General features: G+C 33.4%; 2 protein-coding genes across 3 annotated transcripts in view; one reads left to right on the top strand and one right to left on the bottom strand.

Moving 5' to 3' along the window:
* The window catches only part of LOC110104314 (DNA ligase 1), a 30127-nt gene extending 22506 nt beyond the window's left edge, over positions 1–7621 (top strand). Inside the window, exons 16-19 of the mRNA XM_028700785.1 lie at positions 3390–3467; positions 3561–3638; positions 3713–3845; positions 7270–7621. Of these exons, the coding sequence (XP_028556618.1) occupies positions 3390–3467; positions 3561–3638; positions 3713–3781 (225 nt within the window). The 3' untranslated portion in view covers positions 3782–3845; positions 7270–7621. The remainder of the gene's footprint in view (positions 1–3389; positions 3468–3560; positions 3639–3712; positions 3846–7269) is intronic.
* A 1710-nt stretch (positions 7622–9331) lies between these two features.
* Positions 9332–16212, bottom strand: part of LOC110104305 (probable protein arginine N-methyltransferase 6) — a 49370-nt gene continuing 42489 nt past the window's right edge. For both annotated transcript variants that reach the window (XM_020833349.2, XM_028700791.1), the window contains 5 exons: positions 12382–12466; positions 10890–11092; positions 10098–10216; positions 9687–9804; positions 9332–9593 (listed from right to left, as the gene is read on the bottom strand). In XM_020833349.2, coding sequence (XP_020689008.1) covers positions 9762–9804; positions 10098–10216; positions 10890–11092; positions 12382–12466 — 450 coding nt within the window. In that variant the 3' untranslated portion in view covers positions 9332–9593; positions 9687–9761. The remainder of the gene's footprint in view (positions 9594–9686; positions 9805–10097; positions 10217–10889; positions 11093–12381; positions 12467–16212) is intronic.

Here is a 16212-nt window from a genome sequence, read left to right as displayed (position 1 = left end):
AGAATGATTAGTGTGCTGTTAATTGCATATATGTTAAATGTAATAGCACATAAGAAATAATGAGATACCTCTGCTTGCTTGTTGTGCTGCAGTACTAGTAGATGTGTGTGGTGTGGTATTAGTGGATGTGTCCGCTTGATCTGCTTCACCCCTCAAGATATCCACACTTAGATCGTCTAGCTGCATGCCTGATAATGGCAAATCTGTCTCATCATCTATGAACAACTCATTATCAGACGCACATCATCATACACCAAAGGGTCCTCGTCATCCTTTAACCCCTGGTTCCATGAGGCGTACGCCTCACAAAAAATTGCGCAATTGCGCCTCTGAGGCGAGCATCAGGTTCCATGAGGCGTAAGCCTCACCAAGTCCCAAATTTGCTTAAGCAATGAGGCTCTTGGGGGTCAAATTGTGCAGAGGCACACCTCTTGTTTGCAATTTTAAACTATGATTCCAAATCATGTTTGAGATAATTTTTTCATGAACTTTTAGCCTCCTTGAAGCATATGTCACTATCTTATCATATTGCATCAATACACATGCAAGTCCCCTCAATGAAGCATCACAAATAAATTGAATTCCTTCTGTGCCTAAATGAATTGTTAATATGGGAACAATCATTAAGCATTTCTTCAATTTTTGAAAAACTTCTTCACACTATTTGTCCCATTCAAATTTTACCGCTTTTTGTGTTAATCTTGATAACGACATTGCAATCTGAGAAAATTCTTCAACAAACCTCCTGTAATAATTAGTAAGACCCATAGAACTCCTTACCTTTGAAACTGTAGTCGACGTTGGCTATTCTGCAATAGCTTTGATTTTATTTTGATCCATTAAAATAACTTCGCCACTAATTACATGCCCAAAAAAATTTACTCTTTTCAACCAGAATTCTCATTTTGAGAATTTAGCATAAAACTTATTCTCATTAAATGTTTGCAACACTGCATGCAGATGATTTGAATGATCAAAATTGTCACTGGTAAGTTCTGTAAGCTCTTAATTGATCATTGTTAGAGCACCACCTAACTATGAAGGATGTAATTATGTCAGTCTATATAGGTAGTTAAAAATTCCATTAATATTGAATTCAGATTAAAATTTCTTTAACAATTTATCTCTTTTCTAATCTTTCATTGAGTACACTTGCTTCTAGTACTTTTTTCATGGCTATACTAGATTTTATCACTGTCTAAAACAACATCAACAATATTAATTAATATTAAAATTTACCTTCGAGAAGTCAAATGTTGTCAAGGCAATGTTGAACACCTTAAATAGTGTCAAAGGTAATGTTGAAAGTCTCTAAATTATTAACTTATATTTCTAATTATGTTGTATGTCATTATCTATAAAATGATTAACTGATAATTAACAAATTGCATTGTTTACCTCAAATACTCTTCCTCCTTAGCGAGTCGAGATGGCAAAGATCAAAACCTATTCTTTCTTCGTTCATGTCGAACACCAATGCATAATTTAATTAACTCAATTTGACTTATAACTCTTTTCCAATAGAATGTTTTACTTGCCTTCACTGCCTCTGACTCTAACAACAAAAAATGTACGCCGATGAAATGTCCCGATGAATGAACTCCTCTTCTTCCTTTTAGTAGAGCGCTTCACGAATAAATCACCTTTCTATCAAACAACAATCCAGGCACAAATATTCTTTTCTGCCACTTAAAACCAAGAACCCGTTGCACAACCTCCTCCATCCATAAATCTCTATATATTTTGCATTCCTTCTTCTAAATTGATTGAAGCCAAAATTTCCCTTATGGGGTCACATTTGCCCGCTCATGATTGCGTCCGTCCCAAGTCATGCTAGTGCTGTTCCCACTCACTCGGTCTATTCCGCCCTATCTTGATCCAACTCAACTTAGCATGCCTGCATGCTCGCGCGCTTCAATTCCTGCACAACCTGCTTACTTGCTTAAATTTGTGCTGGACCGGTTCAGTTGAATCATTCCAGCTAGCTATTACATTCAACAACATGAACATGTACGAGTTGTTCTATGTCAAGTACGACATGATCAATATGATCCTCAACACGGCATAGCTTGAAAATTTCATTTCTATCATGTGCATAAATTATGGTGATAAATCATATCCCATCCATATCTTTATCCTTTGGGATGGATCCAAAGGGGATTTGAAATGAAGATTGATTGCCTATGCTGACTTAGATTTGTCATTACATTGCTGAGATGCCATGCGAGTAGTTCTATTTGACATCAACCAAATCATATTTGGAAACCCATACCGTCATCATATGTGCTGTACAACATCGACAATCTTACTAGTTTCGATTCACCAAACATGAAAGAATCTTCTTGCTGAAGGATTATAACATTCCCATTGTGGTCATGGTAATAATAGGTAAAGGAAGATCATTATTGCTGGGTAGATGTTTCAACCTTGGGCATAGGCGGATCCGGCTGCCCATCCAGAAAAAAAAAAAATTCATTAGAGAGGGCTTTTTCAGAATCCCCCCGTCAGAATGTTTTTGCCCTAAATTTATTAATTGTGTGCCAGTTTTTCCTATCCTACTTTCCGTCGTTCGCTAAATCACACTCGAAGGCTTGAAGCCCTGTCGTCCCGTCATTTGCAACTCGCAAATCAAGCCGCCTTCGCAATTGCAAGAGGTCACTGGCCTTCACCTTTATAAATCACAAAATTTGCCCACCCTAAAAAAATGGTCTGGATCCGCCCGTGAGTCCTTGGGCTCGTTCTTTTGAGCAAAATTAGTGACATGTAGATGCCAAAGCTAGTTGAGAATTTTGCATCACTCTTTAAAGAGATCTGAAGGATGCCCCTAAAATGACCTAACGAGTATGTTATTCAGTAGTATATGTTAAACATGTTGTCCAATCTCCCAATGTATCAGAATTTTATCAGAATTAATCATCATCTCAATTAACCAACATATTGTTGTGATTTCTTCTTCTTCCTTCAGTAAATACCTTTTATTTTGATTGAATTGATCATTACAAAGAACAATAATAGATATATGAACTGAAAATCCTACCCTTTTCTGTTGGTAAATAGGTTCATCCAACGGAATGGGTGATTGTAAAGCCTCATGTATATATGAATTGTAGGCTTTACCCTTTTCTACAAGTCAACCAACCATACATGCCTATATTGGACACCTAATTGTTGCTGCATCCTTTCTAACTTTTTCTGATACAAGGTCTGAATAAAGCATTCAAAGCTGAGTTGATGACTCGCTGATGAATATGCTATTCCACTCGTGCATATATTTTATTATGGTGGATTTTCAAAGATAATTATTTTATTGTTCATTCTTTTTTTGTATTTTTGGTACCTTTTATTTTGCTACTGAATTTCAAAGACTGATTTTTTTCATTTTGTTCAAGGTCTGGGAAGTAAAGGCAGCTGATTTGAGCATTAGTCCTGTTCATCGTGCTGCTTCTGGCATTGTGGATCCAAATAAGGTCTGGAAAGGCTCTTTTTTCCCCTTCCATGCATTAGTAAGTTAAAATGTTGTCAAAATGCCACTATAATTTCTAATTGTGAAATATCATTAGGGTATTTCTCTTCGATTTCCTCGCCTACAACGTGTCCGAGATGACAAAAGCCCAGAACAAGCCACAACATCTGAACAGGTATTTGCTTGTTGTTGACTTTATTTTTGTGCAGCTATTTTCCATAAGGAGATTGCTAAATTTTTCTCTTATAGGTTGCTGAGATGTATCGCGCCCAAAAGATCAATCATATGAACAATAATGAGGAAGAGGATGATGAATGACGTGGTTTTCAGCTAGTAATCAAGTTCTATCACTCCTTCAAAATTGGCATTATAATTTTACTTGGTAAAGTCAAAAATGCATTTTCTGGATTAACTATTAGTTTATCCTACCTTGCGCTAAGCATTTTGCGTATTTAATGTTGATTTGGAACCTTTTATGCTTAGGACCATTTTGTTTGAGATCATCTTTTGCGATGAAATCTCTGTTCAATTAGTATGCTTTATAATTATTAATTAGTATACTATTACTTTGAATTGCAATGTGTTAGGATCACAATATTCAAATGATTAAATTGGCATCCCCCGGCCGGACCTGAGTGGTTGGTGAGTACCACCAGTACCCTTACAATCCTCACTTTGTTGTAGACCTTGAGGTTTCAAGAATCCTGTCAGTCTTTCTCACTTGAGAAATCATATGGCAATATAGAATGGTACAACCATGACTATTTACAAGATTTCTAGGCTACTTTTTCTTGGTATAGAAGAAAGGCGGTGGTACTTTTTTTTTCAAAAATAGAACAACATTTAATTTGGCATCCTAAAGAAAACTAAACTTATGATGAGGGCTTGTTGATTTATCTTTATCCAACAAACTATAAGCTTCCTGCAGCTAATTAATTTTCTTAGACTTTTGTCTGGGGAGAATGTTAGAACCAAAATCCAGTGTTAACAGCTTCAAGTATAATGTGAATATTCAATACTTTCTGTTTGCAATTTATAGAGCGGCGAACACTCGTGGCTCAAAGAAAATAGGAAAATTGCAAACTAGAGGATTTTATGTCAGGTTGAACTTCTGAAACTACTAATATGGTCTGGTTGGCTTTTTTTAGTTGGTAGATGATTCTTAGAGAAATCTATGCACGAGGAAAAAGTACCCGATGGTGTAGGAATCTATGCATGAGGAAACAGTACACGATGATGATAGGAACTCTTTGAGTTAGTGTAGGTTAAACTTTTTTTTTTTGGAATTACTCCTAGGTTGAAGAAGATTTATTAAATGCATACTAATATGGTGGCTCTAATGAATAGGAAAGACTTCTACTTTTTTGGTTTTCTTCAGTAAGTGCTTTAAAAGATGCATGCACTTATCTATTCCAAATTAGAAGGCTATTACAAAACTTGTATAACACTCATCTTCTCACCCAAACCGATTTGGCTTGCACTATGTTGAAAGAACTTTTAGCTTAGTAGAGGCCTACTCAATTTTTGTACTTTCAACCCATTTCAACCTTCTTAGCTAGTAGGAATCCATTTGCTAGAAAAAACTACTCGGCAGTCTTTGTCCATTCAGCTATGTAGAATTCACTTCACCACTTGTAGGCTGAGAGATTTTGATTTTGTACCTTTGTCATATTATTTGTTCTCATGATGAGCATGTAACAATGGAGTTCAAAAAAGCACTTAGTGTTAAAGGATCATGGGACCTACAAGCCAACCAATTTTAGTTAGGATCCATAAGCATGCGGGTTAGGATTTTTAACTATTGGATTGATCCTTTTGTGGCTTTTAGATTGTAATTCATGTGCCTCTTCCTATTCTAACCACTCACATCTTTTTGGTGATTTATTTTCTTTTTGTGTAACCAACTTTGATTTATTTTCATTTTTAGCCTTTGGAGAAGTCGATAAATATCTTTGCATTTACATATAGAATTAAACCATAAAATTCAAGTTAGTTTTTTTTTAATACTATTTTATTTTTCTACATGGTGTTAGAGCAAGGTTAGGATTTTCATTTTCCAACCTTTTTTTTCACTTTCTCCGTTCTTGTTGTGTTACAACCCGGCCGGAACACTTAAAATATCTAGTCGAGAACAGTAGACGGTAATTTAATTTCTTTCAATGACAATTAAAATGATTAAGCAGAATAACATCCAAAAACTTTGGAAAGAGCTATTATCCATTACGAGTTTGTACATATATAATTTAATTCATACCTATTTTCATTTGATCCATTTCTTTTGTATTGACTTTTTTGTTCAGTTATTTTTTTCATGAGGAGCTTTATTTGAAATATTCAATTTAATGAGTTGAGTTTCAACCATCAAACTCATATGTTAATAAATAAATAAATAATATGCTTATGAGTTATCCTGATTAATCAGTAAATATTTCATTTAAGAGAATTAAACATACATACTGGTAAGATGAAATATATTTTTCATCAAATTTTCTTTGATATTGCATTTTGCAATTATAACTTTTAATGTCATTTATTTTAGCACTGTCTAATATTGCACTAATTAAGGTAAAAATATTTTTAATTTTATTTCTTTTTTCAACTTTTTCTATTTATCATGCACGGATACATTGCTTATCCGACCAGTATCATAAGGGTAAGCTCTACATTTACATGTATATAACTTCTCCCTTTAACACATTTCTTTGATTTTCACATCTAATTCTTTTTATTTAAATTTGTACATACATGAACTTCACTGTGATGCTTTCATATTTAATGTGAATAACACTAATAAAGTTATTTGATTCTTCTTTTTAATGTAAAGTAGTATTACAATTATTAACAAGCATACATACAATGTGCCATATTAATAAATGCAAGTTGAAAGACAATTTGTACTTTGGGATGAGCGAATTTCATGATCATGACATAATTTTGGAATACCATAGTGTTTGGGGGCCAATATCTTCCTTTTTACCATAAACGAAATTTGGGATATCATCAATCAAAAGTATTCGAAAGTGAATGACGCTACCTCATTTATGAGATCAAAGCTAAATTTTCAACAACCAAGCAAGACAACCTTCCAATTATTGAGTTTTTTAATACAATGAAGGTTTATTGGCTAGAGTTATAATATTATTAAAATCTTAAGATGACATGCTACGATGATGAGGTAATCTCTCAAGCAATTTGTTGAAAGAAAAATGATGGTTGAATTTCTTGAAGGTTTCAATAATGACTTCGATCAAATTTGTGTCCAAATCTTATGCAGAGAAAACATATCATCATTAAATGGGGTTTTTTTCCCTCTCATACAGAGAAGAATGGTAATGCTTGATGCTTTATTATCCGATGTATTATCCTCTGGTAGGCAATCTAATAAAATAATATCCCCAATTCATAAATTTCTAAATTAGCACCTCAAAAAGACATTTGCACCTCAAAAAGACTTCTAATTCAAGCCTCTAAAGTTTATCACTCGAAATTCAAATGCGATTTGCAGAAGGAAATATCAAAAATCAAATTTTATGTTTAGCCATAGCCTATCATTTCGTACTTGTTCTACTATTCTTCTCCTCTTATTTTCCTTCTTTGTTCCAGGCTTATCCATGACCCTCATTGTTAAATGAAAATAATTAAAAATAAAGCCTTTGGTCATTTTTAGGATGTACAAAAAATTGATATGATTTTTAAGGGAAATTTTTTAGAATTATCTTTTTTGAAAATTTGGTATTACATTTAAAGTACTAAAATATTTGTTCTGATTACAGAGTAAGCCTTTACAATTTTCCTTTTTCATGCAGGAGGTGTGATTTTGAATCTGGACATTAAAAAATGTTCACTACCATGCAAAAATCAACTCTGCAGTGTTGTGATTCTGCAATTTTCAAGGTCAATCTTTCAGTCTACTTTTTTAATTTTATTTTTATTAAATATTTAATGTCACTAATCGAAAATATCTTAAGGGAACATTTTGCTGCTGAGTATATAACAACCTTTGAAGGCTTTGGTGTATTGTTGTTGAAGGCAGCTTATAGAATTTTGGTTTTGTATTAGTTTAAACTAATTTTTGGAAATGGCCTACCTGAGTTTCTTTTTTTAATGTCGTCATTTTACATCTTTGCGATTATTATTTAAAACCTAATGTTATTTCCATCTATTGTACTTTAATTTTATGGTTTATATAAGTTGCTGGCAAGTGGTCTTAAATCATTAACAATAATGGATGATTTGTGCGGTGAAATTGGAGTTATTTTGATGAGTGTAAAGTAAATGCATGTGATTTTTTAGTGTAAAGTAAATGCATGTAATTTTTTTCTTTCGTATAATTTGAAGTAAATGAATGTTGTGCAAAGTGCAAATATGATGGCGGGTGACGATGGCGGTATCCTGATGACTCGCGACAATAGCGGCTGTTGAAGTGGCGACAGTGATGGCAGCCAGCGGGTGTCGACAACTATGAAGTGAGCTTGCTTATAGTGTAGATAATTTTGACTCAAAATTGGATGAGCTTAATTTGCCTCGAAAAATAAATTAAAATTAAAATGATTTATATTATATTTCGTTGCATTTCTTTCTCATTGAAACACCAAGATTTTAAAATTCATGTATTTAGATTATTTTACATCCATAGCTTATGAGTGAAAATAATTGAGATTTTAAATTATGATGATATTTTGGGGGAATTTTAATTGTACGTATGATTGATGAAGTATGAGTACATTGCCCTAAGACGGTTGATCATTATTAGCAGTGTTTTGAATTTGAATATTAGATTTAGAGTAGATGCTAACGAAAGAGTGATAATTCTCCAACAGACAAGTTTATCTAAAATATTTTGAATGATCTACTAAGGCATTGTTTGGGACGGCTTTCTTCCTGCTTCTTAAAGCAGATTTTTAGTACAAATAAAATTTTTGTACTAAAAAGCCGCTTTAAGAAGCAGGAAGAAAGCCGTCCCAAATGAAGCCTAAGTTTATCTCGTATTGCATAATTTTGGATGTTGCATAAACTTGCCCTTAAAGCTCAAAATGTCATTTATAATGGGTCCAGTTGTAAATGAATTGAGTTGATTTGAGGAGTTTATTAAAACTTTTGAGCTAGAATATTTATAATAATGATTAAGTTTGATGTATAAATTAATGTTTGAGTTTGTTTTGTACTCGATTTGTTAGTGATTTAAATTAATTCTATTAAGCTTGATGTATCGAAATAATAAAATTACATATGAAATAAAATTATAGTTGCATTTTATTAAAGGGGCATATTTTCTAACTTTTAAAATTTTATTCATCGTTATGAATAAATGTTATATCAAGCCTTTTGGTTCTGTTTATTTATCAATAGAATTTTATAAAATTATTATTCTTTATTCTATTAGTTTTTATTTTTTGAAATGGAGGCTCTAATCGTTGTCATTCTTGAAAGGGTGCTTGACTATCTGACTAATCTTCAGCTGATCTAGAAGATTTACCCACTTCAAAAATCTTTTGACCCTCACTTAATTGGGTCTCATTTAAGAGGTGTTATCGCTCAAAGGAAATCGAGTATAAATTGAGGATTCAGAACCGTACTTTTCCACCAATCAAGCTATTCATTTTTATTTTATTAGTTAATTTAGTTTATAAAATAATCATGACTGGACTCCATATTGATTCATTTGTAGGCATGATGAGAAATAACTGTTTACTTGTTAGAACTTTGAGACATAATTTTGATTTGATTTAATTTTATATAGACCTTGAATTTGCTCAAATCAAATTTAATTAATATATTTTTTTTATACTTTTTAATTTTTTTAAAAATTTAATTAATATATTTCACAAGCTAATTAAGATATAACGGTGAAAATAAATAAAACACAAATTAAAAGCATGATAAAATACATTGAATATATAGAATACTTATGCATGGAAACGATAGAAGAATATTTCTGCTGGTATTCAGAAAACTCTAAACTATTTACAGACAATGAGGCAGAAACAAAAGGCCGTAGAATCGAGCAAACAATAAAGAGGAATAAATTGTCAAGAATTAAGTGGAAATTATGGCAAAAGAAAAGCATGAAATTAATGTCTACCTGAAGTTACAGAGTTCTTGAGTTATCACTAATCTTCTACCAAATTACCTGCATTAAAAATAATTCCAGAATAATTAAAAAAAAAAGATATATTCATTCAGAAATTTCGGAAGTGCAATTTTCCAAACAGAATGTTCTTACCTTAAAAAAGCACTTGAACTGGTTCCTCAATAATGAAAATCAAAATTGGAAAAAATTTATATCAAGACATTGGGATCACCTCATCACAGTTTCTTTTACAAAAGATCGACCTCCAGAGCTGCCAAAGTGAAATAAGAGTGAGAATGCCGAAAAACTCGAGCTACGTTTAAAAAGGAGAAATTATTGTGTACGCAATCAGAACGTAGAGAACGGTTCGGATGCTGCGTATTTATTGCTTATTTTGCTAAGTATTTTTTGATACAATTTTTTATACGTATTTAGTGAGTATTATTTATTTGCTGCTTATTTAATGTATCAAAAAATAAGCAATAAATACGCAGCAATCTGAACCATTCTATGTTCGGACTGCGTACACAATAATTTCTCTTTAAAAAGAGTGGTGCTTCACACCTATACTCCAGGCGAATGTTTAGGAATCTCGCATTCTCCTTGCTCTGAGATAGAGTGATGGAGCCTTGGATAATTTGGTCTTGTTTCACCTCTATTGGATCATAAAAGTAAATAATGGTCTGCAAAAAATATTTATCACCAATTATATAATATTCAGAAGTTTACGCAATTAAAATGCATAATTTGGCCGTATCTAAACTTTGTTTGGGACGACTTTCTTACTATTTTTTAAAACAGCTTTCTATTAAAAGAATAAAATTTTGAATTAGAAAGTCGCTTCAAGAAGAAGTAAAAAAGCTGTCCCAAATGAAGACTTAGGCTTCGTTTGAGACGGTTTTCTTTCCACTTCTTAAAGCAACTTTTAGTGCAAAAAATAAAAATTTTGTACTAAAAAACTGTTTTTAGAAGCAAGAAGAAAGTTGTCCCAAACGAAGTCTTAGGCTTTGTTTGGGACAACTTTTTTATTTCTTCATAAAACGGCTTTGTAGAACAAAAAATTTTGTAAGAACAAAAAATTTTGTACTAAGAAAATGTTTTAGCAAGCAGGAAAAAGCTGTCCCAAACGAAGCCTTAATTTAATTGAAGAAAGCCACGAAATTTTCTAGATCAATAATTTGAATGGAAATGAAGTCAGAAATCAATTTTGATTTCAAACGCAACAAATCCATCAAATAAAACGATTTTATCTGTACAGATAAAATGAGTAAATAAGAAAACGATAATTTACGAGATATATTTTATGTCTACGAGCAACCAAAGAATTGCGGTATTTGTGCTATTTTTGTTGATTACCTGCTGCCAGTGGGTAGGATCATCCTCTGGAGCAGTTGAAAGAACAATAGCTTCATTGGATTTGAGCCGTTTCTTATTCTTGTTATTGGGATGTAATATAATATCTGAAGACGCTCCAAGCGTATGAATATGCTCATTGGAAGGAACATTTTGGGGGCCATCAAATTCAACATCAAACCAGAAGGCAAAACCATGTAGCGGGGCTATCATAAAAAAAAAAAGTCAGCTATTTTTTAACTTTCAAATAAATCATACTCTCTTAGCCTTTTTATGTAGAAAAAAAGAATATCACATATCTGGGATCAAGTTAATACACTAAATCAACTGAATATTCACAAATGACATTATTTGCATGAAAGACCACACTGCAAGAGACTATATCCTATGGATGCACCGACACTTCTTCTCAAAAAGGCGTGCAGAATCCGACACATTTCCAACACGACATGCGTCTAATATTCCCACAAATGTAAGACATGCTAAAAACTTAACCAATTAAAAAAATATTAAATACAAATTGGACACACGTATCTTAAATATTTTATGATTTTTTTTAAATATAGTTTTTTTGTATTTAAAATTTTTACTTATTTAAAATATAAAAAACTATAGCAAGTTTCTTAGTGAAAAATAAAGCAAGTTGATCTAGAAGATTTAGCAGTAAAGTTGGCATTTATGGGACAGGATGTGGTAGTAAGCTAAGAGGAGTTGCAGGGAAAGAGTGTAGTGGAGTTGTTGGATCTCAACCAGAATCAAGATCATACTAAGAAATTTTCTAATTGTTTCTATATCCCAATTGGTCCATGCAAAAACTTAGGAGAATCTAATAGGTTTTCACTTTGGATTTTATCAAGCACGGGCAGAGGTTATGGTGCCATGATTTTATTAAATACATCTTTTGTTCTTAAAAACTAGCACCTCAATACTTTTCCAATCATTTGGTAGCTTAGGTATCACATATACACCTCAACGTTTATTGTTATGCATCTTCTTTATGCCCAATCAATGTTTTAAAAGGTGTTGCTAAGGCAAGACATGTTATCTATCACGAGGCATGGCAGAAGCCCCATGATTTATATATATTTTAAGTATTTTATAAGAAAAAAGTATATTAAAATTCAAATTTAAGAGAAAATTTAAAATAAATTCCAAAATTCTATGGGTACAAAGGAATAAGCAACATTGCATTGCACAAGATAAAGTTGAGTTGGTGGGCAAAATGTTTCAACATTTTTTGCTTAGTTACCATATTTTACATTTTCTTTTCTTGTTGTCAAAGTGCATCTATTTTAAAAATGTTAACCACCACAAGAAAATGATTTCAAAGAGATTTACTTTACGTGCATCACAGAGAAAAAAAAATTAAATTGTTTTCCTTTGATGCAATAACAATAAATAGGATCTCCATCATATATTATTAACAGTAGCAGCACTTAGTGATATGCTATATATCCATAAACAGTCCATTAAATATAATCCTCGCCATGCGTACCTTGCAACATTGATATAAACTTGTATTTTGCAGTGATTGATTCTAGCTCTTCTGCTAGAACGGCATAGCAATCCACACGCATTACCTGTTTGGTAAAGGCATAGAAATATGTTTACAATGGTCGCATAAACTTTATGAACGATAAATCATGGGCAGCAATTTCGAAAGAATACAAAATCATGCTTCAAATATATCTGAGAAAAATTTTCATTTTAATTATAAAACATAACTTCTTGAGAAAGGTAGTGCAGATGTGTGTGAATTTTAGGAGCAGATTGGAAAGTTTTATGCTTATTTTATTTTCAATGGCATAAGTCATGCACATAAACATAAACCAGATGTTGAAATATAATTTAGATTAATTGGATCATTATACAGTAGAATCATAATCACTTGAGCAAATTTGAGATTGCTCTCGAAAAAAGGCCAAAATGATACTCGGGCTTAGTCCCAGTCTTAATTTTTAATTTAGTACCTCTAGTTGGCTCACTTTTTTGTCCAACCAGAGTTTCACCCTTTATATTTTGTTGTTCGCCATAGTGATCATTGCAACATTAGCGAACCAACTGAGTGATTGGACATCTCAAATAAAGTACACCGCATAGATTTTCTCTTCTATAGTGATAGGCTGTTACAGTAAAGTTGCATTTCTTCAAAACAATCGACTATAAGCCTACATTGATATTCTAAAGAGTGCAATCTAGTTGAAGTCCATACTGCGCATGTTGGCTAAGCTTCAGGTGAAGATAACTTCAGCTTTATCTAGGAACTTTGTGTAGTGCTTTTGCTTCTCTTAGGTAGCACTGACTCTATATGGATGATAAGGATTTAAAATTCCCTCCAAAGAGGCAACCTGAGGAAATCTTTTACAAGGAAATGGCATTAAATGGTGTGGTTTTGTACTGCAAACCGTAATTAATGTGCTAAAAATAGAAGCAATCTAGGGCTCTACTGAAAAAAATAATAGGAATGGGCAATACAAATGTCAGCTTGTCACCACCTCAAAAAAAAAAAAAAAAAAGATTGGAGTGGCAGACCAATAAGTTGATGCATCATTCACCGCATGGCTAACGATAAAAATCCACCACATCCTATCCTTTTTAGGCACGGGAAGGACGAACACGATGCTGGGGTTAGCGCTTTGACACACCAATTCATTAGCAATCAATTTATCCACATGGCGTCGCAGGTCTTCATATTCTTGAAGAGACATCCCATAGGCTGGTATCATCGAACTAGGAATGAAGTTCAATTGCATCAAGTTAAATCTCAGTATCATCTTGCATCAAGTTATATTAAAAATATTATAGCTTATTGCAATGAAATAAGGCTCACTTTGTAAGGGTTAAGTTAGTGTTTTGGGGTAAAGCAAAAAGCTTTTTTTTAAATTACCATCTTAAGTATCATTAGTATTATAGTTTGGTGAAAAATATTGACACTAATATGAATGATTGAATGATACTAATATGAGTGAATGATTGATATAAATATAAATATTAAATTTATATTATTACAATATTATAAACTAATCTTAATAAATTTAAAATTAATTAAAATTATAAATGTATTTATTCATTAAATAAAACAACTAAAACTCATAAAAGCACCCTTTTAGAAACCATATAAATCACAGTTCTAAGAAAATTGCTTTTCAATTTTCATACAACTTAACTTTTTTCATAACAGTTCAATCAAACAACTTAAAATACTTTCGATGTTAAAAAAAAAACATAAACAAGCAGCAGAAGCATTGCCAATCAAACCCACAATAATAATAATATAACTGATACTTGATGGAGCTGTTACTAATAAGAAGTTACCGCAGACGGCCAAGTCATAACATTTTCTCCTGAAATTGTCTCCACACATGGCTCTTCAAACGCACACTGTTTCGCAAGAGACAACATGGCAGTCACTGTAATCATAAGATAGTCATTTGCCCAAATTCCAAAAGTGGAAAATAAAACCAAGCGCTCAATTTAGAGAACAAAGATCAAGAATATATTAAACCACTTTATTCCTTCATTACCAAGCTTCCACATTTCTATTTTAGCTTTTCCTCTAACATTAATTGAAGATTGAAATAAAGTAGATCACTTCTTGAGCAGACAAAAGAATTTTATTTCGTAAGGAAAAATGATTGTGTAATGCTTTCATATTGACCAGCTACATGAGACCATATAAATAAATTAGGGTAACTTACTATCAATCCCATAAACATCACGCCAAAAATCAATGCTTTCCCGGTATCTAACACTATGTGTAACTGGTGCCATATATAGCTGAAAAGGAGAAAGGCAAGAAAGAGAAACACGTTATACCTTGTCATCGTTCCATAAAAAAAAATAATATTTATGCATGAATTATTAAGATGCCATAGAGGATCACTTAATCACATCAGTAAACATTTCAGGAAGGACATTCATCTCATTCTTCAAGATGCACTCTTATCATTAAAGTGCATCGAGTTCCGAATTTGACAACTCAAGGCATACACCAAAAGAAGGGCATATTACAAGTTTTTAAATTTGGTTTCAGTTTCAGTCATATAATGAAAGTTACAATGTCATTAATTTCGATGTTTTTAGTCGGCATTCAATTTTAGTTGAGTTCCAACTTTTTTCAGTATCAATTTTTTATTTTTTTCAATGCTATACTTAAGTAACATTTTCATGAATTTGATACGCCTTAGGTTTCACAAATTAGGGTTTGCCCTAATTTTCCTTCTAGGATGATATTTCTCCACCAAATCAAAGTTAATCCAAAACAAGAAGAATGAGAGGAAGAACAAAAGAGCTTTGCATTAATCTTCAAGAAAAATTACAAGACAAAGCTAGTCCACTTCGAGAAGGACCAAATCTCCCAAAAGAAACCCTAGAGAAAACAAGAAGGAAAAGAGAAAGAGCTTTCTTCACATGATAGCCCCCAAAATAAACCCTAATGGCTCCTTTCATACAATCCCACAAATTTCCCCTCATCCCTAAATTGCCCCCCATCATCCACCCTCCATTTTCCCCCCAAAACCAGCCGCCCCCCTTGATGCCCAAATACTTAAGTGGGTGGGCCCATGGGGCCCACCGTGACTTCTCTCCCTTGCCTCACCCTGTTCGGCTGCCCCCTCCCTTGCCGCCTGTAGACCCGCACGGGTCCAGGATTTACTGCATCAATACCGCCCTCTAGAAGATCAACCTTGTCCTCAAGGTTGAAGTCTGGAAATTGCTCCTGCATGACTTCGTATATCTCTCAAGTAGCCTCATGCGTCGGAAGGTCCTTCCACTCGATGAGTACCTCCCTCTTGCCTTGATCATTCTTCCTCACTTCTTTCACCTGTAGTGGCGCTAATAAGAATTGCATATCTCATGTGAGGCCCTGTGGTATGGTAGGAGTGGTCACGGTGTGCTCCCCTATGCTCTTCTTCAATAATGACACATGGAATACAGGGTGGATGGAGGATTGAGGTGGTAACTTGAGACGGTAAGCCACCATCCCCACTTTCCTTTCGATCTCGAAAGGCCTGTAGTATCGTGGGGAGAGCTTCTCACTTCTTCTGTTAGCTAAAGTCTTCTGTCGGTAAGGCCACAGCTTCAAGTATACCATTTCTCCCACCTCAAATGTCACCTCCTTGCGGTGAGAATCTGCCTTGGTCTTCATGATCTGCTGGGCTCTCAATAGGTGTTCCCTCAACTCTCCCAACACCCTATCCCTCTCCTCCAAGTATTGATCCACTAGATATACAGGGGTCGTCCCCTTCTGATAATTCACCAATGGTGGAGGATCCCTCCCATAAAGAATCCTGAAAGGTGTAAACTGAGATGCGGTATGGTAGCAAGT

The sequence above is a fragment of the Dendrobium catenatum genome, unplaced genomic scaffold (assembly GCF_001605985.2).
Source record: "Dendrobium catenatum unplaced genomic scaffold, ASM160598v2 fragScaff_scaffold_1593, whole genome shotgun sequence".
Taxonomy (NCBI): Eukaryota; Viridiplantae; Streptophyta; class Magnoliopsida; order Asparagales; family Orchidaceae; genus Dendrobium; species Dendrobium catenatum.
This window is presented reverse-complemented; position numbering and strand designations above follow the sequence as displayed.